Raw genomic sequence first — 25,579 nt, forward strand, 5'->3', positions numbered from 1 at the left:
TTTGACCTCCTGTGACTAGAACATTTCTGACATTTGCTTCCCTCACAGAAAAGCTGTGTTTTTCCCAGAATGGTATTTATCTGACTCGAAGCATAGCTATATCCACCTCAACAACCTGCAGAGTCAGCGAGTGCTCCTGTGAGCTCAGGACCTCTTGGCATAACACTTACAGAGCACATTTGTGGGAGACTTGGTCTTTTTCTTTTACAGTTTTGAGGAAGGTGTGAAAGTTTAAGTTTCATTTGCTTTAAAAGAAAACTGTATAAGCCTGTCTTTCATGGAAAATTTAAATAAATTAGTGATGTAGATATACTGAAAGAGGGGTTGAGGAAATGCAGAGATTTTCATTTAGATTTAAAGCCTCTGGATTACTTCTCTTGCTAATTTTCTTAAACTCACCTATCCAGTAAACATCTAGAATGAGCTCTCTGAAGAAGCTTGACTCGCATTTGCAAAGCAGATGGAGATTCCAATTCCCATGGACTAAATCTCCTCCAAGAAATGGTTTCAGTAAAACAGGATAAAAGATCTTATATTTTAATATTAAAAAAATAGGTAGAAAATAATGCCATCAGGAAAAGTTGCACATTTGCATCATCACATGCTTACAAATGCTTAAAAAAACCACCTCTTTTTCTCTTCAGCCTCACTAAACTTTGTGATTTTGAAATAAAAATGGACAAAATAGTGCACATAAAGCTCAAACCCATTTCTTCATTTCAGGCCATCTCTAAGCTCAAATGACAAAGCAAACAGCAAACCTCAGGCTGTTCAACTTGCACAATTTCATGCTAGTTTCCAAACTATTGTGTCTCCTTAAGGTCACTTCCTGTCTGAGCACTCTGAGACCCAGAGGGGTCTTGCCTGTCTCCTATAAACTGACATCCATTTTTGAAGATCTTCAAGATCAACACTGCCTAGTTTGAAGCAGCTTAGTCCAACTGGATTTATTTGGCTCAACACAGAAGCAATTTGGAGAAAAGAGATGCCGGCATTGGGTCAGAAGTCAAGTTCAGTTACTTGATGGTCCTTTCTGGCCTTGAAATATGTGAATTCCTAAACTGATCCATTTTCAATCACATGCCATCTAATTATTTGGGTGGCAGGGAGGGCTATTTTCAGAGGAGAGAGAATAAAAAGGGAGGAAAAAACACATCTACACAGTCAGCCAGTCAAATATCAAATAAAGCAAATAAAGCTTTTGACAGTCATGTTGTATAGTCAGATGTGAAGAACAAAGACATGGATAAACCCTATTGGCAAATTTCTTTATCTACCTTACTTCTTACTCCATCATCTTTGGTATCAGCTGGCACGAAAGTAACAACTGGCTGTTTAGACACAGTCCTGGAAGAGCCTTTCCACTTTTCTCCCCTTCTGAGCCTCTTCCCTATAGGCTAGATTTGCTCTCACTCTTACCAAAAACACCCCGTAAAGCAGCGTGTTCTCATGCTCCTACCTGTCCTGATTCACAAGAACCAACTATAGAACAAATTTGTTGGGTGTCCTTCGTAATTCTTCAATAAGAACTCCATGAAAAGGGAAATATCCAACCATATAGGTTATTTACATGCAAATTAACTTCCTTCATAAAGCCAGTATTACTACCTTGTAGAACTGAGAAAATCCTCCATCGGATGGGAAATTTTAGCCTCTGCAGATGATACGTAGGTGTGTTTGTCAAAAACGCCTTTGACTTGCTGTGCATAAGTTTCAGGGGAGCAGGGAACCAAAAGCACTGAACTTGCTTAGAAGAAACTTCCCACATTACAGTTTATCGCTGCAGCAGACCCCAAAGTCACCACGCGTTATAATTTTAGAAGGCAAGAGAGGATTTTGCACCAGCAAAAAACTGAGCGGCAGTGCTGGGCACGGCAGGGCACAGGGCCTGGCACGGGGGTCTCCGCACATGGCGAGCACAGAGTGCTGCACATCTCACACGGGCAGCTTCGCTCTGCCCTTAATGTGCTGCAAACGTTTTAACACGTTACGGCAGGGAACGCCCCAGTCTCCTCTCCCAAGGAGCTTAGGGATTCCAGTTCTAGTCTGTGCAGTGAAAGTGGGCTGAAAATTGCAGGACTTGGGAGCAAAAAATATATACGGCAGCCCACAAAAATTTATGAGAAGCCTGCATTTCCTCTGCTTGAGACATAACAAGTGAAGCACCGTCTAAGGGAACATGAAAAATGGCTGGGGTGGGAGCTCCCCTTCCCAGGAAAATAATTTTCAAGTGCATCTCTCTGGCACTTTGGAGGTTAAAAAAAATCTTCCAAATCCAATCAAAAGATCTAAATTAACACAGATTTTGCACCTTACTCAGCAGTTCTCAAGTAGTTTCACAGTTCCTCATTCATAAACATCACTGAAAAGGTTCTTTCACTCAAGCCCTTTGAACCAGGATTTTCAGTTCTCTTTTCACCTACTTGAAACCAAAGACTGCCCTAACTCAAACTATACTGAGGGGGTCTGCAGGTGGATTTTGCTGGGTCATTAACTGCATAAAAAGATAACAGATGACATTTGCTTAATTAAAAATGGCCTTCTAATAGACTTTTTACTTGGTTATTTACTGCAAATGCTGGAAGCCTGAGCCATGCAGCTGGAGTGCAAGCCCAGGCTGCCTGGGCTGTGGCTACCAGGGGGCTGTGGCAGCAACGTGCAGAGATGGCTCTGGGGACACGTCGCCGCCAGCTCCGCAGAGCAGCAAGACAGAGCTCAGGGCTCAGAGACAAACTGTTCGGATGATAAAAAAAATAATAAAACACGTCTCCAATGGTATGAGAACAGCATTATGCTGAAGGAAGCAGCAGCCGCGGCAGCTACCGCTGCGGCCGGGCCGCTGGCAGCCGCGGCGCAGGGACTGTAAACAGCCCCGCCACGGTTATTGGCAATTACTGCTGAAGGTCACACATCAGCAGCGGGCCTAAATTCCAGGAAAAAAAGCTCCTCTTATGTAACTGCTGAATGTTGGCAGGTGCCCAATGGAGTTCACTGCAATGTAGGGAGGGGAAAAAAAAGAAAAAAGTAGGACATCTCCCAGGCTCATTCAGCATCATGAGAATGCCACCTGCAGGTGACGGCTAACATGTCCCCTTCTGGCTCGCCCCAAGAGCAGCCTCCTCCTCAGGGACATCTGTATCTTCATGCATAAAGGCTCCTGGCACCTGCCTGAATTCACAGTGAGGGGATGGGGAAGTTGGCACGGGAGGCAGAAACGTGTTGAAGTGGAAGCACGTGGCTCCGGGAGTCGTGATTCCGGAGCCCCCGGCTCCTGCTGTCATCTCGACCCCATGCAGCCATCTCAGCTACAACATCTGCACCTCCCCAGAGCCTGCAATTGCCTGGGGTTTATGAGCTCAGCTGCTCCATGCGATTGCAGCAGGGTTAACCGTGTCCATTTTGTCACTACTCATGCCCTAGGGCACCTAAAAATTCAGGTTGGTCCTGAGCCTCCTCTTGGGGAGGCCAGACATTGGTAATGACCTCACCAAGAACTAAACCTAGAGCAAAACTATTCACCCCTTACGTAGTGGCTTAAGAGAGACTCAGCCCAAGAGCTTTCAGAGATATGGTGCCCATGTGCTACCGGAGGATCTTCTTCATCTCTGACTGAAAAGATCTATGGCTAACAAGTCCCCATTTGGCATTTTCCTCTGCTCACAGAGTCACAGCTCATGACATCAGTCTGCTGTGCTGGGAAACTCTGCAGAGCTGCAGCTCAGGGTGGAAGCAGAGACGAGCTCTGAACACGCAGCTCCCGAGGCCGCAGCTCCCACGCCCAAAGCAGCAGGGGTTGGGGGTTTCCATTAAAACCAATCAGGCTTTTCTTACATCTTCCTAGACATGTTTTCAGCTCTTTATTTTAATACCAGTCTTCAGAGACCCTACCCTAAAAGCCCGGAAGCTGTAAATGTGCAGAGGAATACTGAAATACTGAAAGGAAATCAGCATTTTCAGTATATCCCAATTTCTGTCCCCAGAAAAAACCTTTCATGTGCCTCAAAACTACATGTTGTGGAATTTGAAAATCATCTGCAAAAAGCTTAAGTCCGTTCCTGCACATTTACCAGGAAGGTTCGCGGTGCTCAGACCACATTAATAGGTGTTGACAGCAAACACCACCGCTCCTGGCGGGCAGGAGCGCCTTCCTGCCGCTCCTGTCACGAGTGACACCCAAAGCTGCCTTTAAGACAAATCCCTCAACAGAAAGCAAATAAATTAGGGCAATGCCAGGCCGAGGGGATTAAAGTAGCTTGCTCCTTCCCTTCTTTCCCCCAGCACCTCCTTGGCATTGCAGGTCCTGCAGAAATGCAGATTCGCCAGTGTTGCCTGCAAGATGCACGGATCCATCCACGCACACGGTCCCGCCTGGAGACCTTGAACTCAAGAGCTCAGCTCTGCCAGAGGGCACTAGTTTTACCTTGAGGCAATAAAGAGTGTTTCAGCTGGTCAGAAAAATTCGACCATCCAGAGTTGGACAAACAGGGAAGTTAGTAATTTTATTAATAACGGAGCCTTCTGTATTCTTTTGCCCTAAGTGTTTACAGTTGCCAGGGGGACAAGGAAAAGAAAAAAGGAAACACGAGCATTTCCTTTGGGGATTTTCTCAGCAATCTGAAGCAGCCTGAAACCTTCTCTCTAAACAGAAGACACTCGTTTCCAAGAGGAATAACTGCCCCTGTCCATACAGGGCACCGCTCCTCTCCTCCGGAGTGGGAATCTCCAGAGCAAACCCTGAACTGCTCTGCACGCTCCGCCTGATTTATTGCTGGCTAGGGCAGCACACTACACCCACCAATGAAATGGGAAGATATTCATATTATTACTTGATTTGTAATTAAAACAACTCAAACTTCTGTCTGAGGTTTCTCCCAGATGAATTACATGCCCGGTTCCAGGAAGCTGCAGTCCCACGTGATCTAAGGGGGATCCGAGGGAAACGGTAACATGCTACAGAAGAACCTTCCCAAGACAGCACATTTCTGAGCAATCTCAGTTCTCAGGCAAGAGGCAAAAAGAAAAAGGTCTTAGCTTTTTCAAAAGAGAAAAATACCTTACACCAAAGTACCCGTCTAACTAAATCATTTAAGGTTTAGTGTGACACATAGGGACACATTTGAGCATCCTCCTCCTCCTGGAGAGGAAAGGTCTTTTCCAGCCACAATGATCATCACTGATTCACTGATTGCATTTCATCATCTCTTCTATTAAATAAACAAGAGTAGCATTACAGATAAAGCAGTTGAGTTTTGTTCCAAATAAAAGGTTGTTTTGGAGACAATGCAGGAAGCAAGCCACACAGAAAACATTCCTTTTTTTCCCCCTATATTTTTCCTCTATGTTTCCAATATTTCAGTAAAATAATGTGCCAGTCAATCGCTTTCACAGTACTATAAATTTATGCAAACAGATTCTCCAATTGAGTGTCCACATTGCTTGTTTTTCTTTGAGACACCCAAAGTAGCTGCTGCAACACAGACTGCTCAACTCAACTAATTCCACCCCTAAGCAACAGTGCCTGAACGAAGCAGAACACAAAGGAAGCTTAATTCCACTTAAACCAAAGTCTTCATTCAAATATATTTTTCCACCTTTAAAACAGCTACATGCAACATAAACACGAGTGGGCTGGTGTACTGCCAACCAGAGCACCATTCTGTGCAATAGGAAGCTAGCTTTAGGACTCAGTAATGTTCAGAGTTACACCACGCGGCTTTCACAACACTTCCTAACGCTTTGCATGCCTTTATGTACCAAGCCTGACTAAGAAGCAACAGGAAAGATAACTCGAGATGTTCCTGAATAGCACGAGAGTCATCTTTTTCTGCAAACAAGCCCTACCGCTTCCACCCAAGGAAACCCAGCCCTTTGGCCTCGTGTGCATGGAACACCTTGGGACCTGAGCAATGCCTCGCGCCAGCCAGGCAGCAGACGGATCACTCGGGGTCTCCTCCAGCTGCTTTTGGCAATTTCTTCAAAGTTATATACAAATACCATTAAAGCTAAGTGTTTACATTTTCAAATAGCTAAGAACCTGCTCGTAGGCTACGCAGTAATCACCGCAGGGTGCTAAATGCTGACTCTTTAATGGTACTCATGGCAGTTAATATTCCTTCCAAACGCACTCAGATCTGGTCCTAAACTTTATGAGGACTATTACGGCACCAGATGACTGCAGACTGCCAGAAATTATAACTGCATTTGGACTAACATTCAAAGTAATGTCATATGGAATTAGTTATGGTAACTACTCCCAGCGCAGACACACGGCAGACTGCAAGCTCCACCAAGGCACTGACACAGCGCATACACGTCGGAGAGGCCACTGCCCGAGGGACAACAGGACAGATCACAGCGCTACTCGTAAAACAAACACCATAGAAACAACACCGGAGAAGATAAATAAAATTAAAACCTCCGCATTATCCAATTCAATGGTAAACTGCTGGAAGAGAAACAGGGAGGAAGAAGTGAAAGCAAGCATTAGTAAGAGAAATTGCAAACAAACTTCACATTAGGATCTTATAAATTATTTAACGCTTTTATGCTGCAGTCTGACACGACGAACGTTTCCAGAGGCATCAGTGGCATTCGCGAGTGGTGACACGCAGGGGACAGGACAGCCCCGGTCTCACACTGACCAGCAGGTCACCAGGCTGGCCCAACCGGACCCCAGGGCTTCCCCTGGACGTAAAACTGCCCCTAACGGGCACTGTAAGCAGCATTAGGCATCCTTGGGTCTTCATAAGGAGAGGATTAAGTTTAGTTTTAGGAAAAGAGTTTTCAAATATTAAAACTGAACCTAGTCTTGCAATAGACACCCAGAAAGATTTGCTTGCATGAATGATGTGTTTTACCAAAGTAAGAAATCTCAGGTCTAGCCTACACAGCTAATGTAGTGAAGTTTTCAGCCTATTAGGTGTTCCACAGTATATACCCATCACTGCAAGAGCCTGAGCACAAGCCAAGCCGAGGAGTCTTGGGCAATATGTAAAACCTGAAGCCTTTCCCACGAGCTCCTGCGCCTCGGTGCTCAGCAGCACATGGAGAGCACGGTGAGAAGAGCCCCAGCTGCTCGAGGCTCCGCTCCGGCTCCCCGGCACGGCTGTCCCACGCACGGCACGAGGACAGGGCCAGGAGAGCACGGCCTCTTTATTGCCTGCGCGGCAAGATTTAAGTGCACCAATGGAAGCACCATCTTTTTAAGTAACAGGCTGTTGCAGCGAGTGCTCTGCTGCGTTACAGCGAGGCACAGAGCATGAGAAGGGCCTCGCTCTGCTCAAGCGATGGGCTCTCGGCTTTGCGTCAGCCCCGCTGCAACTGAACCGCACAGATTGCGGATCTGGAAATTTAGCACTGTGTTAAGAGCAGCTTGAACTGGGGTATAACTGAAGCCTAAAAAAAGTGGGCAGAGGGAAAAGAGCATGAAAAAAAATTAGGAAAGGGAGGAATGACAAGGCTTTCCTGATCCGCATAAGAAAATGATGAAATGCACAATAAGAAAATGCAGCAAAAAAGTGCAAAAATATTGGATGCAAAATTCAATTGAAGTTTGTAAAAATAACTGAACCAAGCTTATCAAAAAACCTGAGGAATTCCTAAAAAATAATTTTCAAGTGGTATAAGATTAATTTCCATAAAAAGAAACACAGAAGATGGGTCAGCCCTTCCATTCTGGTTGTGTCAGTCTAAAAGACCAACCTTCCTTCTGATTTCTTAGGCTGATCTAAACCACTCTCTCCTAGCTGTTTACAATGGATGGGAGACTGCACAGGGATGAATTTAATGTATAAAAGCAAATCTTTCATATCCCCAGAGCTTTGGGTAGGGCAAACATCAGCATTCAACACTTGCTAAGAAGGATCCCCCAGCCAACTGCACTGAGGAGAACGGGCTCTACCTGTCCCCCTGAGAGGGAACCTGTGCACCATACTTGACCTATCCCACTGCCCTTCTTCCTTGCAGCTCGTTAGGGCATTTGCCCCAAGGCAGATGAGTTTATTCTCATGCACTGCTGCTAGGAGCAGTGCGGGACTCCGGCGGGGCTGGTCAGACCAGGCAGAGCCAGTGCCCAGCTCCCAGGCAGCACTGGCCTGGCTGCCCAGCTGCATCAGGCAGAGCAGATGCCTCTGCCGTGGCTGCAGATATAAACAGCTATTAAGGAAGCTGTTTGATCTTGAAAGTTATTATCCCTGAGCATAGTGCTACCCACCAAGCTGCAACTGAGAATGTGACAGGGGATGCTCCCTGCCCCAGCAGTGCCCATCTGCAGAACTGCTTCCCTCCGTGATCCCAACCACTCACTCGGAATTGACCGAGGGCAGGTTCATCAGAGGGTTTATTTTTCCAGCATTTCTTTGCATGCTTCTGCTACACAAATCAAATCTGTGCAGCAAGACAGACATTCAATATAAAAAAATCACTTCAGAAACCCACTCTATTCCTCTAAGAATTTAGATTTGCAAATTTTTGCTCTTAGTCTAGAATGAACATGTGCCTGCCTTCAGTTTGCTTGTGGAAAAACATAGCAGGTTCTTCCTTGGTAGTTATTCCAAAAGGCAAGGTATATATTAAACCCCTCTCAAACTCCATAATGCTGCTTTAATCCTGCTTTATTTTCCCACAACCTTATAATAAAAATCATGTTATAAATAAAAATCAGCTCTCCAACTAGAGTACACCTCTGTATAGCTACCATGAGGCATATTAATAGTCTAGGCTGCCTAAACCTGAGATTAAGATTAGGATTGAATGTAGGAGCAAGTGGGGCATATACCCACTCGCCTGATACAAACAGAGAATAATTCTTTCTGTAGCTACAGAAAAACAGTCTTCTCAGCAAGACAAAGGAGTTGTATGCAAGTAAAGGGAAACGAGCAAACATGGGTGGGTGTGCAGACAGTTTCCATCTATAATTCACATGAAGATGACTCAGATGCATATAAATTAAAATTAAACCACAAAAATCTCTATTGCAATTCTGTGACCTGATGAAGAGTCACCTAGACCCAGAAAGCAGATAAAAAGGCTACAGCCTTCATAAAAAGGTAATCAAATTAAATTTTTTTTAGTGTCAGCAACTGAAAAATTTGGTTTAAATTTGCAAGTCTGAAGTAAAAAAGCAACAGAAATGAACTTACCTTTCAAGTTACATATGGAGTTACTAGTTGAATAAAAATGTTTTGCTCCTGATCCAGTGCAGAAATGCTTGCATGTACAAAACAGCTTTTTTGTTTTTCTTTACTAAATAATGAAGAGTGGGCTGAAGGGAGGGTGATGAACTGTAGAGCACGTACCTTTTCTCCATAGCCTCTATCTTTGGTCATCATTTCCCTGAGTGTTTGCAAGACTTTAATACATAGCTTCTCCTCGTTCTCCTCCAGTAGCTGCTTAGTATGCTTAATTAACCTGAAAATAACCAAATGATCACAGCTGATTTTAGTAATTGCATTTCTAAAAAGGGAAAAGTAGTATGTGGCTGGCTATCTTGATTGGTTTAATCTACAATCAACAGTTTAATTGAAACACGGTTTGTCACACCCTTATACAACAATGCTGGCAGTATCCTCTCAAAAGCAGTATCTAACAAATCTAACCAACTACCTTGGACTTCACTGCAATTGTGAAGGAGACTCCAGTCCTGCTGGCTGAATGACAGTCAGATAAAACCCTAGCGACTACAGACAGAAAAGGTCAGACTGCTGGCCCCAGAATTAAAGATTTGATGGACCTCACAGTGAGAAGATAGATATTCCATGTGCTCATTTGTTAAAAAAAAAAAAACAAAAACAAACACACATTTAACTGGGCCACTCAAGTTTGGTGTATAGTTTCCCTAAACTGCCTAAAATCTGGAAGGGAAAGCATCTTCCAAGTAATGATTTGAGAACCCAAACTCAGCCCTGAATTGCCCTTTAAATGATCCTATAATCTTGCCTTTTTCTTCCCTCCAGATGTGGGCATTAGTGATACACATAATATCAACTTTTTTGTCATATCACCCCAGGAGTAAGTGCTACAAGAATTTGCAGAATATGTTTATAACTGGGGTTTTAAATATAGACTGAACAGGAATCAGCTCAAAAGTTTTCCTCACTTGTACAACTGCTCATTACATTTAAATGCTACAGAAATTCAGGAGGTTTCAAGTCTCAGCACGAGGACTTATCAACCAGCCTTCCTCTGCTCCCAAGCAAGGAACTGAATCTTTTCAGAAGCAAACTGCACAGCAATTTCCTGTGCTTTATATAAAGCCAGGCAAGAAGGCATCATTCCATAGGGCACAGGAAAACTGTAAGGAAACAAACAAAACCACTGGCAAGCCAGACTTTTCAAAACTACTTACTTGCAAATGAAGCCTCCACTTTCACACTTCCTTCTCGCATCTGTATTCTCTGGGAAGAGCAGTTCAGGCCTATGAAGCACATCTACGAGAACGGATAACTCTGCCTGGACAAGGGGACGTAAGCGGTCCTCTAAAGCTGATACTATGTCCTGGAATATACCCACAACACAATTTTAAGCATTAAATAATACATACAAATTTGTATTTTTTCTCAACAAACTGTTAAAAAAGATGACAGAGTGAAGCCTGTCCATTTACATAGACTCTAAGGATTAAAGACTTCAGAATTAGGCCAGATAAGACTTTTAGATTTTTTTTTAAATTTTTCTGTAAAAAGAAGCCACAATTTTCAGCTCTTTTTCACTTCATTCTCCTGCCCTCCCCACCCTTGTACACACCTCTTGTTCATATAGGAGAAAGACAGAAAAAACAGACTAACAGCTGCATTGCAACTTTGTCATAACAATTGGGATATTTATGCTTACACAAACTGATAAAAAAGTATGACTGGTGAAGTTATACAAAAACAAAATACTTCCCCTTTTCATTAGCATTTTTTAAAGCTGCAGCTACCTTAAAACAAGACCACATTAATTGCAGTACTTAAATAAGCAGAAAATACTGAGATGCACTTGAAGTCAGGGAAAAATACTGAGATGTGCAGCCAGGGAGATAGTTGAAACTCAATGAGAATGGGTTGGGCAATGTTCTTATTTTACATTATACATTTATGTAAATTTAGTTAAAACTGCTTGCCAGAAAAGCTTTTGAACAGAGAATAAATCTTCAAAAGGATGAAGGTACAATTTAAGTTAATGATTATTTGGTATAAAAAAGTCCCTATCAAATCTTCCCCAGTCTGAACATAAAATATAGGTATAACACACTGGTCTCCATTGACAAAACAAACCACTATGTTCCTTTGAGCAGAAATGATGCAAAAATGCACATGCTTTGTTTTGGACAAAGCTACAGTGGTTGCATGAGGTTAGGGTCAATTCATTTATTTCAAGCTTTGCAGTGGTTTCTAATCAGGACTGTTAAAACTTTCATTATTCTGAGAGTTTTGTTGTACAACAAGCAAAACACTGGAGAGGGGGTTGGAAAGCTGCAACAACGAGAATAGCCTTTCTTACCAAATGTTTTATTTCCAACTAACAAGAATGTTTTTAGTACCACTAACTTGAAATACCATCATCTTCCAGGGCCAGATACCCATACTCATTAGCTGTGCATGTTCAATCACCTTTCGGATACAATGGTTTAGACGTGATTTTATTTACATTATTATATTCAGGTGGCTGGATTACCATGCAGCATGTTGCTGCATATTTAATACCAAAAATGTCTTTCTCATTTGTAACAAATACGTCCTATCGTGCAGACATGCAAGTAAGTGGCTAAGAGAAAAGGCTGCTGGGGAGTCACCTGCAATCTCTCAATGATGTTGCGATAATCCCTGGAGGCAGCAAGCACTGAATCCCTGCGGGCAGCATTCCTTGCTGTCATTCGCCAGTTCATTGCAGTTTTCTGTACAATGTTATGGGATTTCAGGAAGAGATTGTTGACCTGACTGTCCAAGTCCACGGGAATTGCAATTGCTCGGCTCTTTGCTGCAGTATGCAAGAGTGGGTAAGAATCAGCTCCTTTAGCCCATACGTTACAGCCAACATAGGAACAAGACACGCTCTATTTGCAGCCCTTTCCACCATCTCCTTCACGTGCATTTTAAACCACGCAGCGTTCAGCTCATGCCTAACAGGTCAGACCTCTCCAGAGCGTTCCGTTTACAGGCTTTCATACCTTGGAGCGACATTCAGCACACGTGAGAAGAAATCTGTGCTAATACAGGCACCCATCTAATTGACTTTGGCCTCAAACCTACTGCAAATTACTCCTCTCGTTACTAAAAGCAAAACAAATAACTGGAGGAGCAGCACTAAACTACAGATGGACCAATCCTTCACAGATCAGTAGGACTGCAGAATTTGAGATTAAATCAAGAACATAATTCTGCCTTTGACTAGCCCTTGACTCCGAGTTAACACAAGGAGCACCTACTGGAGGTAAACTGTACTTTTTAATGGGAAGGATGATGTATAAATAGCAGGTTTATACACAACCACGTTTGGAGCAGTTATACCTCATTCCATTTGGTGCATTTCTTACCTACATCTGAGAGCACACGAATGCAGCTTTCCACCGATGCCTTTTGGCTTGGCATTAACCAGTTACAATGGTAGACTCTGAACACACCTTGCAGCAATTGCACAAACACAGGCTGGCGGGTCTAGAACACAACATTAAGGAGAAAAGATTTAATTCATCACATCCCCCTCCAGTTGATGTGTCACCCCCCCAATAACACAGGTGATGAGCTCTGGCCATGATTCTTTGCAACCTAATCACTTCTAACCAGCTGCATCCATTTATTAGGCAACTTTATGTTGTAGACACTGTATCTACCACACAGTCAGCAACTGGGATAGGGCAGGAATGAAGGCTGGAAGGGAAATACTAAGTAGCTTCTAAAGCATAAAGCCTTAGTAATTGAAGTCTGACTAAGCAAAAGAAATAAGCAACAGTCTTCATCTGTTTAATCAGAGGTTTCAAGAAACCCAGCATACAGAGATTCTCCTTTTAGCACTGGCTAACAGCTGACTCAACAGTCCGTAGGTAAATGGGACTTGGCTCTTGGCTAAGAGCACAGCTCTGGAGTTGAGAACTCATCACTCCAAGTACTAGCTGGAATCCAATTTACTGAAGAAACTGGATGTGTGCTTGTTATTTTGCACGTGGGCAGCAGTTAGTGGTAAACAGTACAGCTGCTATGGATGAGCCCAAACTAAGGTGTGGCTTTTACCCTTGCATTTTGCAAGGTGATTTTGCACTATAGATAGATCAGATCCTCCAGCAGACACACATGCATGTGAGCTCTGGTCTTTCACCTTTGTAAGACCCAAACAACATTGGCCCAAACCTGTTCATTCCTACACAGCAGTTACTTAGTAAAAAGATTCACTTATTTTACCTGTGGTAGACAGAATCTTAAGTATTTCAAGTGAACTCATAGTGAAATACCCCTGTCTCCATATGCCTGTTAGTTATGTCACATTTCTAAGTGAACTACACCACAGTGCAAAGCCCACGAGACATAGGAACCAGTGAAAAAATACCTCTTTTATTCTGGTCAAGATTAAGGTCTGTTTGTAAGAAAAAAGTGGAGTTAGAGGAAAGAAAAAACAAAGGTCTTTAATTCTATTACATCAGCTCATTAACTAACACCATTATGAAATATCCTAAAGGAGAGTCAGAATTTAAGAACTAAAAAAAGACCTAAGGTAGTAAAGTACTCATTCTTTCCAGGAATAAACTAAATATAAAAGTATGTCAAAAACTAGTATTTTCCAATTCAAGGCACTGAAAATACTTGCACTTTTCGATTTAAGTTAGCCACATACTCCTTTCAGGTGATATTTTAAAGGCTTGCTCTACAAAGCTTCAGAAGATGCTGCCCTTGTTTAAACTAGGTCAATAAATCAGATGAGAAATTCACTCCAGGTTCCACATGCCTCTGACTGAATTTGTGAAGGAAACCTTGGGCAGCAGCACACTTTGGAGGTGAGCTAAGCAGCACTTGATAAAGAGGAAACATTTTGGACAGCTGTTCTTTGATCGTATTTATGTTCTTCTCATTTGATATTATTTGCACTGCGTGATAGATGTACAAGGTGTTCTTTGAGCAAGCAAGGCTGGTCCTGGCTCTGGGGAGGTTCAATTTCAGCCCAACGAGCTGTAACACGAAGGAGCCTAGGACAAGAAGAGGCTTGCATGGGAAGGAACGAGATGACAAGGCACAGCGGAAGGAACAGGGAGCAATTTAATCCAGAGGCAACACAGGAGCGAGCAGCAAAGGTCATTTGCCTACTGCAAGGGTGGTGAGACAAAAGCAGCAACAGAGACCAGGTAAAATGGCTGCAGACCTCGTAAGACCTGAGGGGAGAGCAAGATCTGACTTGGAGGAGCGAGATACACTGACCAACTAGTCCAGGGGCCACGGTCACAAGATGGGAGAGTCTCCAGTTACAGACAAGAGCTTGGCAGGCAGAGAGGATAGTGAAACAGGGAGCGCAGCTTAAACCACAAGGCAGAGGACAGAAATCTAGAATAAGATGCAATGAAAGAGCTGTCAACTAGGAGGGCTGGGAGGTAAAAGAAGCTACTTCATTCTGCTGGACTGCAGGAGTGTTAGGGAAAAGCTAGTGATATTAAAATTAACCAGCTAGCTGAGACTATACGCTCAGAGATGGCAATTAAAGCTATGACAGTCAAGGAGGTCTTATGTATATATAAGGTACAAAGGAGAAAGAGAAGGTCAAGGGCACATCCTTGATGGGGAACGGGGCTAATCACTCCTCTAAGTTTCTCTTTGGATGAAGTTTGGTCTAATTAGCATTGAAGTTCATACCACAGTGCCTGACATCTCAGAGCCACATGAGCAGCAAATCGACTGCAGGACACGTGAGCTGGGACGCAGCCCTAGCAAAGCTGCCCAGCCCAAGCCCAGCGGCAGCAGCAGCTCCCTCTGCTCGCGTGGGGACGCAGCGGGGCCACGTGGGAGCACGCGAGCCAAGCGCGACCCCTGCTCTCTGCACTGCTCCGTCACTGTCCGAGCGCCTGGAGAGCCAGGGCCCTGGTTAATGTAGAAGTCAGCTGGATCGAGCTGCAGGAGGTCACCCAGCTGTGGGCTGAGGGCACATCCTGACTCTAGGAGGGCAGGCCATTAACAACACAGAGCAGGAGAGGCAGCGCAGAAGCATCACTAACACCGAGCACAAAGGACCCGCAAGCTCCTGCCCGACGCAAGGGCACGCAGCAGGGTTTCACAGACACGGCCCTGGGGCACAGGGCGCTGCTGTCACCCAGCGACTGCCCCACGACCCAACAGGTGAGCATCAATTCCTCAGAGTGGCTGCCAAGGCAAGCAGCCAGGCGCCCTTCATGGCCACATCGTGTAGCCAGATGCTTCCTTACCTGCTGCCACCAGCTGCACTCGATTACCAACTTGCCACTTGCACCCTGAAATACCTGCCTTGGTGCAAGGAGGTTGCACCAAGTTTCCACGTGGTCTCTACAGTACACACAGAATTGATTCTAATGCGATTTAACAGTTCAGCTTCTGTAGAAAGTGTTCCTGGCCAAGCTTTTCTTCTTCTACTCCATTACAAACACACATACACTCCTTTTTAACTTGGAATTGGAGCCAAAATGGAGTTAGCACAATTGCATTGGCAGCATATTTACCTTTTTCTGTCTAATCTCCTACCTGCAATGTGGTGCTCTGATCAGAGAATGGGGAGCTGAAGAAGGTGGTGACTATACTCATCACTATTTCCGTAACGTACTTCTCCAATATGGAGTCAGCGTGCTTTCTGTCACTGGTGTTGTTGCAAGCCTGCAAGACAGTTCATTCACATATCAGAAGCAGCTCAACCAAGACAGCCTGATAAGAATTACAGCCTGGAACTCTTGCTTTTGCATTGTTCTAGTCCGTGCAACTGCCTGTCGTGATGATATTTATGACGCTGGGATCACACACAAAAGCAGAAGCCCAGAACAACTGCTGCTTCAGTGTGTTGGCATATAATATGCTTAGGAGGGAGGAAAAAAACAGAATGCCTTAGAGGAAAAAGTAGTAGGGTAGGGAGGACTGAGGTGTAATGCTTTCGTATGGGGAAATACTTGGAATCCCAGGCAAAAAGCCATATGGCCATGCAAATGCCAAGCTTGAAAAAAATCTGTCCTGACCTGCCAAAAACCGTTGACTATTGCTCAGGAAGGAGCTAACTATCCTGGCCACAATAAGCAAGCCAGGTGGCAGAGCAGTAAAAGGCATCAGACAAAGGAGTAGGGTGTGGGACTTGAGCATTTTGCTTTTTAAAAGGAAAATATTAATGTGTTCCATGGAATATGACTAATGAAATCCACAGGCCTAAGGAAAAGGAGGCACGTATAAATGCAAAGCAGCAGAGCATCAAGGGCATTTAGTGCCCCTGTGCACTGCTACAGTTTACTCCTACTGCTACCTACTAGTTTCATTTATGCTTTTTGATTTCAGTTCCTAGATACAGAAGTCCTTACCCGACAGATGTCAACCAGGAAGTTCTCAAACAGCTTCCACATATGATTACTGGTGTAAATCTCTTTCATTTCTACTTCAGTGTCCACATAGCAATGATTCAAGAAGTTGATGTATGCAATTTTAACCTAGAAGAGCAGAGAGGGGGAGCCATTAAAAAAAACCCTGAATGGTACTATGAATGTATTTAGTGCCATAAAACTGCTCTATAAATCATTTATAGCTCAGTTTCTTCCTTTTATTTAAGCACTGGTGAAATTTAATGCCATGAATAGCAAGACATCATCCAACAAAAAAATGCCAGAATTATTGCAGACAAAACGTCAGCATAATAATCATTTCCAGTTCTGCAGAACCATCTGTTCAAGGTTAGCAGTAAGCTCCATAACACCCCTCCTATTACCACCACCTCCATAACCCAACAAGTCCAGCACCACAGTCCCACTTTAAGGGCAAGCTAATTAGTGCAAAAGGATTTAGCTGCTGTACAAGCTCACCCAGGTCACCTAGACAGAACAGGACAGGAATACACCTTTCAGCTCACGGTTCACCTGCCCCACTGCTCTTCCTAGGCCAGGTACAGTGATGTCAAATACACGCAGGTTAGTGCCTCCAAACAGCCCTCACCTCAGGTATGCAGTCTTCATGGGTTACTACCCTAACAATGTCATCCAAGGGAAGGAGAGAGTTGCATTTGATTTCTGTGTAGACATTTTTGCCTTCTGTGCACACAGCCAGCAGTTCTACTAGGTGGATATGGTACATCAGCGGGCTGTTTTCATCCATCCGATCTCTCTCCGATCTCATCATTTGCACCAAAGTCTGGAAGGAAGCTCTGTCATTGTAAAACACCAGGACATCTTCTCCTGCGTTCACCAGCTACCGAGAAAGAAAAATATTCCATCAGCAGATCAAAGCCCGTGCCTTTCCCCACAGCATCCTCCTCTAATCTGAGAGCTGACCATTACAGCACAAATCCTGATTAGCTATTCTTTAGAAAATTAAAAGGAGCCCAGCCCACCAAGTCAGCTTGACATTCCTCTTCATAGGGTAGATGGCTCAAATATTCCTGACATTTTCCTTTAAAGAATTTACCACTTCTAAACTGCTGAAGAACTTCAAAGTCAGTTCAACTGCCTAGACAGAAGTTGTGCCAAGAAGCTTGTGACTCTCCGTTGTGCTTTTTCACTTCACACACGTCTCCTCAGCTGACTCGGGCTCCGCATGCCCGCTGCAGACGTGCCCTGGGTTCAGAGAGTGCCCCTGGGCACGCCGCACAGGAGGCTGCCGGGCTCCACAATTCCGCCCTTCTCAACAAACACCATCCATTTTGCAAGACTGCGACACGTTAAGTGGCACAATGAAGATCTCTATCAGCTTCACATCTTAGACCTGATTTTCAGAATAGCTCAGACCTCCCATTGCACCATCCCAGCCCTGGGAACGTGTTCAGCCTGGGCACGCAGGCCCTGAGCTTGAGACACTCGTTTGTACAGAGGCCGGGGCACACGGCTAGATGGAAGGTATAAGCAAGGTCTCCTTAGCAGTGCTGGCCTCCATGGAGGCTGAACACGGAGCCTCTTGCAGGCATGACTTTGTGGTGGGATGCTCACAAAACCACTTCTAAACTGAAGCACAAAACTTTAAAGACATGGATCCATCTAATAATATCAACACGCATAAGGCAGAACTTGACAAATCTGATCCTCGGGCTCCCCCTGCTGAGGCGGCCAACACGTGTCCCCTCCCCAGAGAGGGAGGGCATTGCCACAGGCATCACCCTCCAAGTCTACCTTCAAGGGATCTACTCATCCTTCCCTTATCTCACCCTCCTGTCCTGATCTATCAAGTTCTTCCCGGTACTGATATACTCACATATCTGAGGACAACTTTTTTTCTCCCTCAGCCCTTAGGACTCATATTCAAATGTTAAGGATGAAGGAGAAATTCCCATCAAGACACTCTACTGTCATGGTCAAGTTTTCCATCTGCATTAGGAATCTTGAAATTAAGCTTTCTGATATAGCCAGTTTTCCTAGAGAAAGACACTCTTCCTTCACCATACTTCCTGCACCAGTACTTTGCCCTGTGCAAGTCTGGAAATAACTTGCAAGTATTATTGACAACCAGCCCTTGCTATACCTGCAGGCAACAAGCTGAAAGTACTTTTGGTCACAGGAAAGCCTGTGCTTTGGGGGAGCTGTATGCTCTTTTTGCTTCATGAGCACTAGCTGTCAGGTTCTTGGCACTCCCAGAAGCGAGAGGATCAATTTGTCACTTTTACCAAATGCTATGTGAAAACTTCTGCACAGACCTTGCAAATCTGTGCAGCTCTCACCTCAGCCATTACCATATCTTGGCATTTCTTAATGAATTTTCCTTCCGCCTTGACAATTGTCTGCAGGAACTTTATGTACTGAACGTTTCTGCCGTGTGTTTCTATACAGTGGACAAAGTGTTGAACAACGCGTTCATTAATCTCGCTGCAAAGCTGGAAGTTGTTCATGAAAATGTGTTGCATTGTTACTGCTTCCAGAATCTAATGATAGGGATAAAGAAAGAAATTAAACACATAAGCCACCAAACCTGGAGGTCAGGATCAAGTCAACACTTCTGTAGGGTACGTGACTATAAGGAACTTTTTGGAGGATCCAATCCTCCAGCACAAAGACTTGTATCTGAGGCTACTTTTCAGTCTGCTTCAGCTTTGAACTTTCTACAAGGAGTCCTAAATACTTCTTGCCAACTTTCTAGGCTTTTGAATGAAAATAAAATGTGAACCCTTCAACCAATCTTGCGTCAGAAGGGACCCAGAGGCAATCAGCAAGGACGATCTGTTTTCTTTTCCTGTGTGTGGAGGTGAAAAAAATATATAGTATGAAGTTATTCTTACCCCTGGGTTAAGAAACAGGTTTATGTGCTTGTGCAGCAATGCCTGGTTCTGTTGGTTTCCAGCACAAAAGTTCTGTAAAAACTCATGTGCAAGCTTCATTATCTCCTGCATCCTCGTGTCTTCAGCCTGTGGGGACATGACAGAAGAGAGGGTTAAGGAGAAGCAGAAGGTTCACTCTCAGGTGAGTACACTGCCCGAGCCTCCACTCCAGCTCTGCAAGAGAACTGTCACGTCTCGCTCACACTCTAAGGAAAAAACAAGCCTCCACCCAGCTCACAGACATGAGGGATGTATTTGGCATGCTGAATGGTTTTAAAGATCATCAAAAATAAAGACCATAATAGAAATTACAGTAGTTTATTCTCTAGAAATTCACAGGACCAGGTCTGCCAGCAACGTGCTCTAGTCACTTTTACACTTCTGAACATAGCAGTTTGCACGCCAAGCCACACATCACCACCTTGGGGCTGCATCGGAAAACTGCCGTGTTCCGCTGAAACGCGACAAATAGGTAGTTTATGGCAAAGAAGTGATGGAAAGTTATTACTGCAACAGTTAAGCAGAGTTTATATTTACTGGAATCTGCACACTATTTGCATGCTTCCAAGTACAGTTCAGGAATCGGTGCCTTTCCTCTGACATCAGTGCAGATTACCAACCCCAGTGGTATAAAACACAGCTTGGAAAAAAAATATTGGTGTCTGCTTTTATTTTTAAGGAGATACATACTTGACCAAGGGTAAATCACCATCCACGCTCCCTGTCCAACAGCATATTTGTACATATGAGCAGAATGGTGACAAGAGGTGCTGGAGGAGCTGTCTTGGATTTTACTTTTGGTGGGCAAAATATGAATCAGGACAAGACAGGACTCAGGCTAACATTATTCAAACCTATAGTCTGGAATTGCTAGTTCTCAGAAATCTGGGGATTTTGGAAGAGAGGACCACTGAGTAGCAGTAAAAATGTAAAGAGCTTCCTCACACCTATGTAATATCTGTACTGGAGACTAATGTGCAGCTAAGGCAATCAGCTGGGAATGTGCTAAATCAGCTTGGTGCAGCACCATGCAGAGATGCAGGCAACCTGGGGCTCCGCCTGTACAGCTGACATATTACAAACACTACATAGTATGGTTATGAGCAGGAGACCTCTCCTTGGAGAGTCAACTGATTTTTATTCCATTCTGAAGGGGAGTTTGGGATCCCACAATTGAGGCAGGAACTGGGGGGCTGTGTCTGTGTTTGCAAACCACTGGGCAGGACCCAGGTATCTGCAAATACGCTGCTGGGAGCTCCCACAGCAGCCTGGCTGGCTGTGAAGGTGCTTGAGGGCTCTCACAGCTACTTCACAGCAATAGCTAGTGCCTTGGTTTCACTTGAAGGTAGCCTGTGTCCTATGGAAAACTGAAGTTAAGCCTTAGTCTTATCCCAGGGTTCAATGGACAAGTATTTGTTCAGGAATTAGCATCATGGAGTGCTGTGTATTCAAAGACTGCAAAGAGACAAAAGCTTACATAAGCTCACAGTTATTTCTGAATCACAGATACTGAAAACAGCTTCCTCGAACCCAGCATAGAGGTGGAAAGTTTGGGAGGATTCAGTGGAGTTTGAGAAGCTAGTCAAAAGGCAGGCACTAGCTGCAGAGACCCAACCTTTTCATAAGGGATCTGCAAGAGCTCCAGCACAACCGTGTGAGCGCCCATGTTCCTCAGAAGCCTCTGCTGCTGCTTCCGGCTCTTCCGGACCGAAGCGCTTTCCTGAACGCAGAGCTTGCTAAGCCGCAGCAGGATCTGCAGGAGAGAGCAGCTTTAAAACTCAAGCTCTGCACTTGATTTCAGAGCACATGGCAGGTGGTTCCCTGCAAGAAGGCAAATCTGAACAGCCCAGAGCAGCTCTGGCCTGTCAGCAAAACCAAGGGCTGGGGATTCAAGACAAGGAGTGCAGACCAGACCAAGGCCTGGTTGTTCCTGCAGTGCAGACGGACAGAGGGGAACCATGGGCTGGGTCATAGGCGAAGTGATCAGAGCGAGCAGCTGTTTTATCACATGACAATTCACCCACCACAGCAGTAGCCATTTCTTTAACTTGCTTTGGCCCAGCAAAATCCAGCCCTGTAAAGTTAAGGCAGCATCTGGCTCAGCAGCACAGTGCCACAGGACACCCATTAGCTCACAGCACCCGAGTGCCAGCACAGGCTTCGCCTGATATTTTTCAGCTCTAACTTCAATAGCACAGGGTTTCTGGACACAAGCTACTGGGGACTGGGCAATTTAAATAGCTTTTTGACTGGCTTCCTTCCTTTAGAGCCTTCAGTAATAAAAATATTGTGTTACCATTGAAACAGCAACATCATGTTGCATTTTTCACTAATCCATTCTTAAGGAAAGCATATACATGCTGGGCTTATTGTATTCCTGGCTTCTCATTCAAGGGATATGTTATTACTCAGCAAATAGTTTCCACAGTGGAAGAGCGACTCAGATTTTCCTGGGTGTCTCCCTGTGACTGCAGCGATTCAGAGCTGCCTTACTCACTCACACTCCCATTTAGCTCCAAAGAAGCAGAAGTTTTACCTCTTTGACTACACGGTAGTTGTAGCTGCTAGTACTTTCAGGTTTTTGTGACTTGCTGTGACCTTCCTGTAGATGAAAATCAGACAATTTATTAGTAGCTTGCAGTATTTTCTCCCTGAAGACTAAAGTTACTGTTCTATGGTTCTGTTCTAGCTCTCTTCCTGGAAAGAACTGCCATCCTTCAATTAGCTGACAATCTCAGAAAAACAGGTATAAATGATCCTGTCAAGTTACACTGACCTCTCTAACACAAGGGTAGAATGATTTCACAGTCAGTAGCCTCCTGTCCGTTCAGTTGTAATATTGTGTCTGCAGTCACGCTCCCCCCTCAAACTTCCAACTTTCTCTCCATGTAGTATAATTAAACTGCAATTATATCCATGATGAAAGATGCCTCACAGTACTATGCATGGAAAGCAATGAGTAAACTTTCAACAATGTAGACTTGCAATGTACCTTTTTTATTTTAAATCATAGCTCTAGGAACAGTTACATTTAAAAAAACAGAACACTAGCATATGAATTTGAGGAAACAATCTAATTACCTCTTTTTTCTTGTGCTCGTTTTCACCTTGCACTCCATCCATCGTCTCATCAGGACCCTGGCCTTTGTATACCCAAAGCTCTGATTTTTCCACAATAGACCTCAGCTGGTCCAAATCTTGCTTTATCTGCTTGTAGTTGTCAACATCTTGGCTGGTAACAAGCAGTTGAACCTTACATGAAGACAAGCCATTAGTTGCACAAATAGACATTTAAGATGAAACATACACATTCAGATGAGGAATAGTGCATACAGTTGGTCCATGTACCTGTTTAAATGCTTGAAGGACTTCTTGTCTTTGACTAAAATGCCGGAAAAGCAGCTGAAGCGCTCCCGACACCAGAGGGGGATAATCATGCATCGTTAAATGCAACAAAACTCTGAGAAACGTTCTGCCACCATGATCATCCAAATCCAAGGGTGTATTCTCCTCACTGAAAACAGAGTAGGAATTAACTAGCAAATCGAAGTTAATGTCCCAGGCAATTAAGTCCAGTCTCCTGTGGTAGGAAAATTACTTTTTTTTTTTTAAACTTTTTAACCAGGAGGCAAAACTTATCAATGCCTAGTATTAACCTTTTCACATAATGCACAGAATACAGCCCTAGCTCAGTTTGCAAGCTGCAGTGCTGATTGTCAAGAAATTCTAATCCTCTTTCCTCTGCACCTCTCCCTTCTGAGCATGCAAAACTATGGAAGATTTTGGCATCAGTGACCCCAAGTCTCTCTTGCATTCTACATCCAATCAAGTCTGCACACTGAGATTAGAGATTCTGGTTATTCTGTAAGTTGATCTCTTTCACCTTTCACTACCCAAAACATCAGTGATTCAGGTTTACAGAAAAGGAACTGCAGCTCCAAACAACTTAAAGGCAGTTCAAATGTTTTATTGTGCTTTGACAGATAAGTAGCAGAAGAGCAGGATAAGCTCCAGAACTTCAAGTTTGCCTTTGACTTGCCATCCTGTGATTCAGGAAGGGATGTAAGTAACTCTAAAGGAAAGGTAGGTATTGAAAGTACAGCTTACTTTGTCCTGTCACGTATGTGCAGTTTAACATTGTATTATACAAAAAGCAAGGCTAGATATATTCCTGTATCAGTGAAAGTCCCAATCCTTGCCTACAGAAAATTCTCCACTTAAGATTTTACAGTAGTATTCAGCTTAGATGCACTAACCCTCCAGTGTCCCTCTCATTCACACAAGTGAAACACTCCCATGAAGATCCTTCTGGCTGAGGACAGATCACCTATGCCTTATTTGCATCTTTTAATCCATATGGATGTTACTTTGAGCTGTATCAAAGCCATTTCATGAAAATGAAGCCTAGGTAAGCATGGCAACTGCTTCCAGCCTTTCTCCAGTATTGCCTCAACTTTCCATCGCATCTCTGCTGAGCCTAGCAAGGGCTGCAGCCTGGAATCTGAATCACTGTAGCACAGTTACCGCTAGTGAAAAGATACTTGCCTTCCACCAAAGATGCCCTCAGCTTGTTCTTCAATATGCTCAAAGTCCAGGGCTCCTGTGAAAACAGGAGCAGACGGATAAATTATGTCGGAGCTGCACCGAAGACATTTTTGCAGCCTAAAACATTTTGCGCAGTAAGTGGTTAGGCAAGTGTTAGCAGGGGGGCTGTAATGTGCTGAAAGGAGCACTAGGATTACTGAAACAATCTGGAGAGCTAACATAAAGCAATAAATTAACCTGGCCTCAGCTCACAAATTAAACTGTATAATCACTGCAGCAACATCCACCATTAGTCCCTTCTCTATTTTTAGATGATACTGCCAGCATTTAAAGATGCTGGTGGGAATTAGGGTTATTCCGAGAGGGTCACCCACAAACATGCTCAACTTCAGCTATGAAAAGCTCTAACCAATAAACTGACAGCAGTTTATTGCCTAATAAGCAATAAGCAGAAACAGTAACACCAGAATACCACCGTGGCTCCAGAGACAAGGAGCTCTCTGCATTTCTCAGTGTAAGGTACACATTACCACACCGACTGTAATATTCTGGAGAAAGATAAAGTAAAACAGTGCTTGGCTTTTTTCCTCTCAAGAAGTTTACCAGCTACATACTGCATCACAAACGTGCATTTCTTCCCTCTGTGTTGCCCCAGTGCTCGTTGTGACCAGCTGAAATTAGACAGCCTAATCTGAACATTGCTGGGTGTGTTAAGCTATAAACCAGTTAAATTACAAGACCTACTGGGTATGAAAGGCAATGAAATAAGAAAAGTTTGAATTAAAAAAATAGTAAGTTCAAAATAGAGAAAGACTTTTGTTAAATAGTCTTCTACAACTTAACACCTGTGTACAAAGTATTTACCCCCTTCCAAAGTTCAGCTTGCCATGTAATAACTCAGATTTGTAAATTGCAGCGAGTCCTCCCCAGTACAGATTCTAGCTACAAAATACTGTTTTTCCCATGGAATGTGACAGAGCAGTTAACACCACTCTGTGTGCATCTCCCCCAACACAAACTCACTCTTTGCAAAACCACCAACCTGGTACATTAGCTGGCAGATCCTGACTGCTGCTTCCAGTGGGCGATTCAGACATCTGGGCATTACTTTCATCAAATTCATGCTTAAATATACACAGCAGGCAGGAGATTCTGTAGTCCAACCTCACATTCAAAATAAACTGATACAGAAATAGTAAGAATGTTAAAATAATTTGTCCATGTAGCACATAAAACCTGCACATACACAGTGCTACTAACATACAAGGTCTGCCTAGTAAAAGCATGGATATCCCTTGAAGTACATGAAAGCATTTCTTAAAGTTTTCCCAAATTCAGGATTTTTGGGGGGATTCCATTGACACAATAGTGATACGCATAGTGTAGCAAATATGTAGGAATAAAGGACTCTGACAGAGAACACAAGAAGTTCTTCCTACTTCAGGGGATAATATTTAATATTAGTATTAAACTCATGAGAACGGGGGGAAAACTGGCACACTAGAATACCTTACTGCACCTTACCAGGCCATATATAAGAAGTTCTGGATTTAACTAAACTTAGAGCTATCAGAAGGAAGGGAATCAAGCCTCCTCCAGGCACCGCAGGTGCTGCTGA

The 25,579-nt window shown here is 43.9% G+C and overlaps 1 protein-coding gene across 1 annotated transcript in view; it reads right to left on the reverse strand.

The window, feature by feature from the left end:
* Positions 1-25,579, reverse strand: part of ITPR1 (inositol 1,4,5-trisphosphate receptor type 1) — a 146,767-nt gene that overhangs the window by 56,486 nt on the left and 64,702 nt on the right. The window contains exons 24-39 of the mRNA XM_026035482.1: positions 25,004-25,142; positions 23,962-24,016; positions 22,765-22,930; positions 22,498-22,668; positions 21,953-22,018; positions 21,032-21,169; positions 19,378-19,503; positions 18,823-19,023; positions 17,112-17,363; positions 16,487-16,612; positions 15,672-15,800; positions 12,515-12,635; positions 11,774-11,958; positions 10,346-10,494; positions 9,297-9,408; positions 6,416-6,445 (exon numbers count right to left, since the gene is read on the reverse strand). Of these exons, the coding sequence (XP_025891267.1) occupies positions 6,416-6,445; positions 9,297-9,408; positions 10,346-10,494; positions 11,774-11,958; positions 12,515-12,635; positions 15,672-15,800; positions 16,487-16,612; positions 17,112-17,363; positions 18,823-19,023; positions 19,378-19,503; positions 21,032-21,169; positions 21,953-22,018; positions 22,498-22,668; positions 22,765-22,930; positions 23,962-24,016; positions 25,004-25,142 (2,166 nt within the window). The remainder of the gene's footprint in view (positions 1-6,415; positions 6,446-9,296; positions 9,409-10,345; positions 10,495-11,773; positions 11,959-12,514; positions 12,636-15,671; positions 15,801-16,486; positions 16,613-17,111; positions 17,364-18,822; positions 19,024-19,377; positions 19,504-21,031; positions 21,170-21,952; positions 22,019-22,497; positions 22,669-22,764; positions 22,931-23,961; positions 24,017-25,003; positions 25,143-25,579) is intronic.

This window comes from Nothoprocta perdicaria, unplaced genomic scaffold (assembly GCF_003342845.1).
Source record: "Nothoprocta perdicaria isolate Ctin4 unplaced genomic scaffold, notPer1 scaffold_16, whole genome shotgun sequence".
In the NCBI taxonomy this organism is placed as follows: Eukaryota; Metazoa; Chordata; class Aves; order Tinamiformes; family Tinamidae; genus Nothoprocta; species Nothoprocta perdicaria.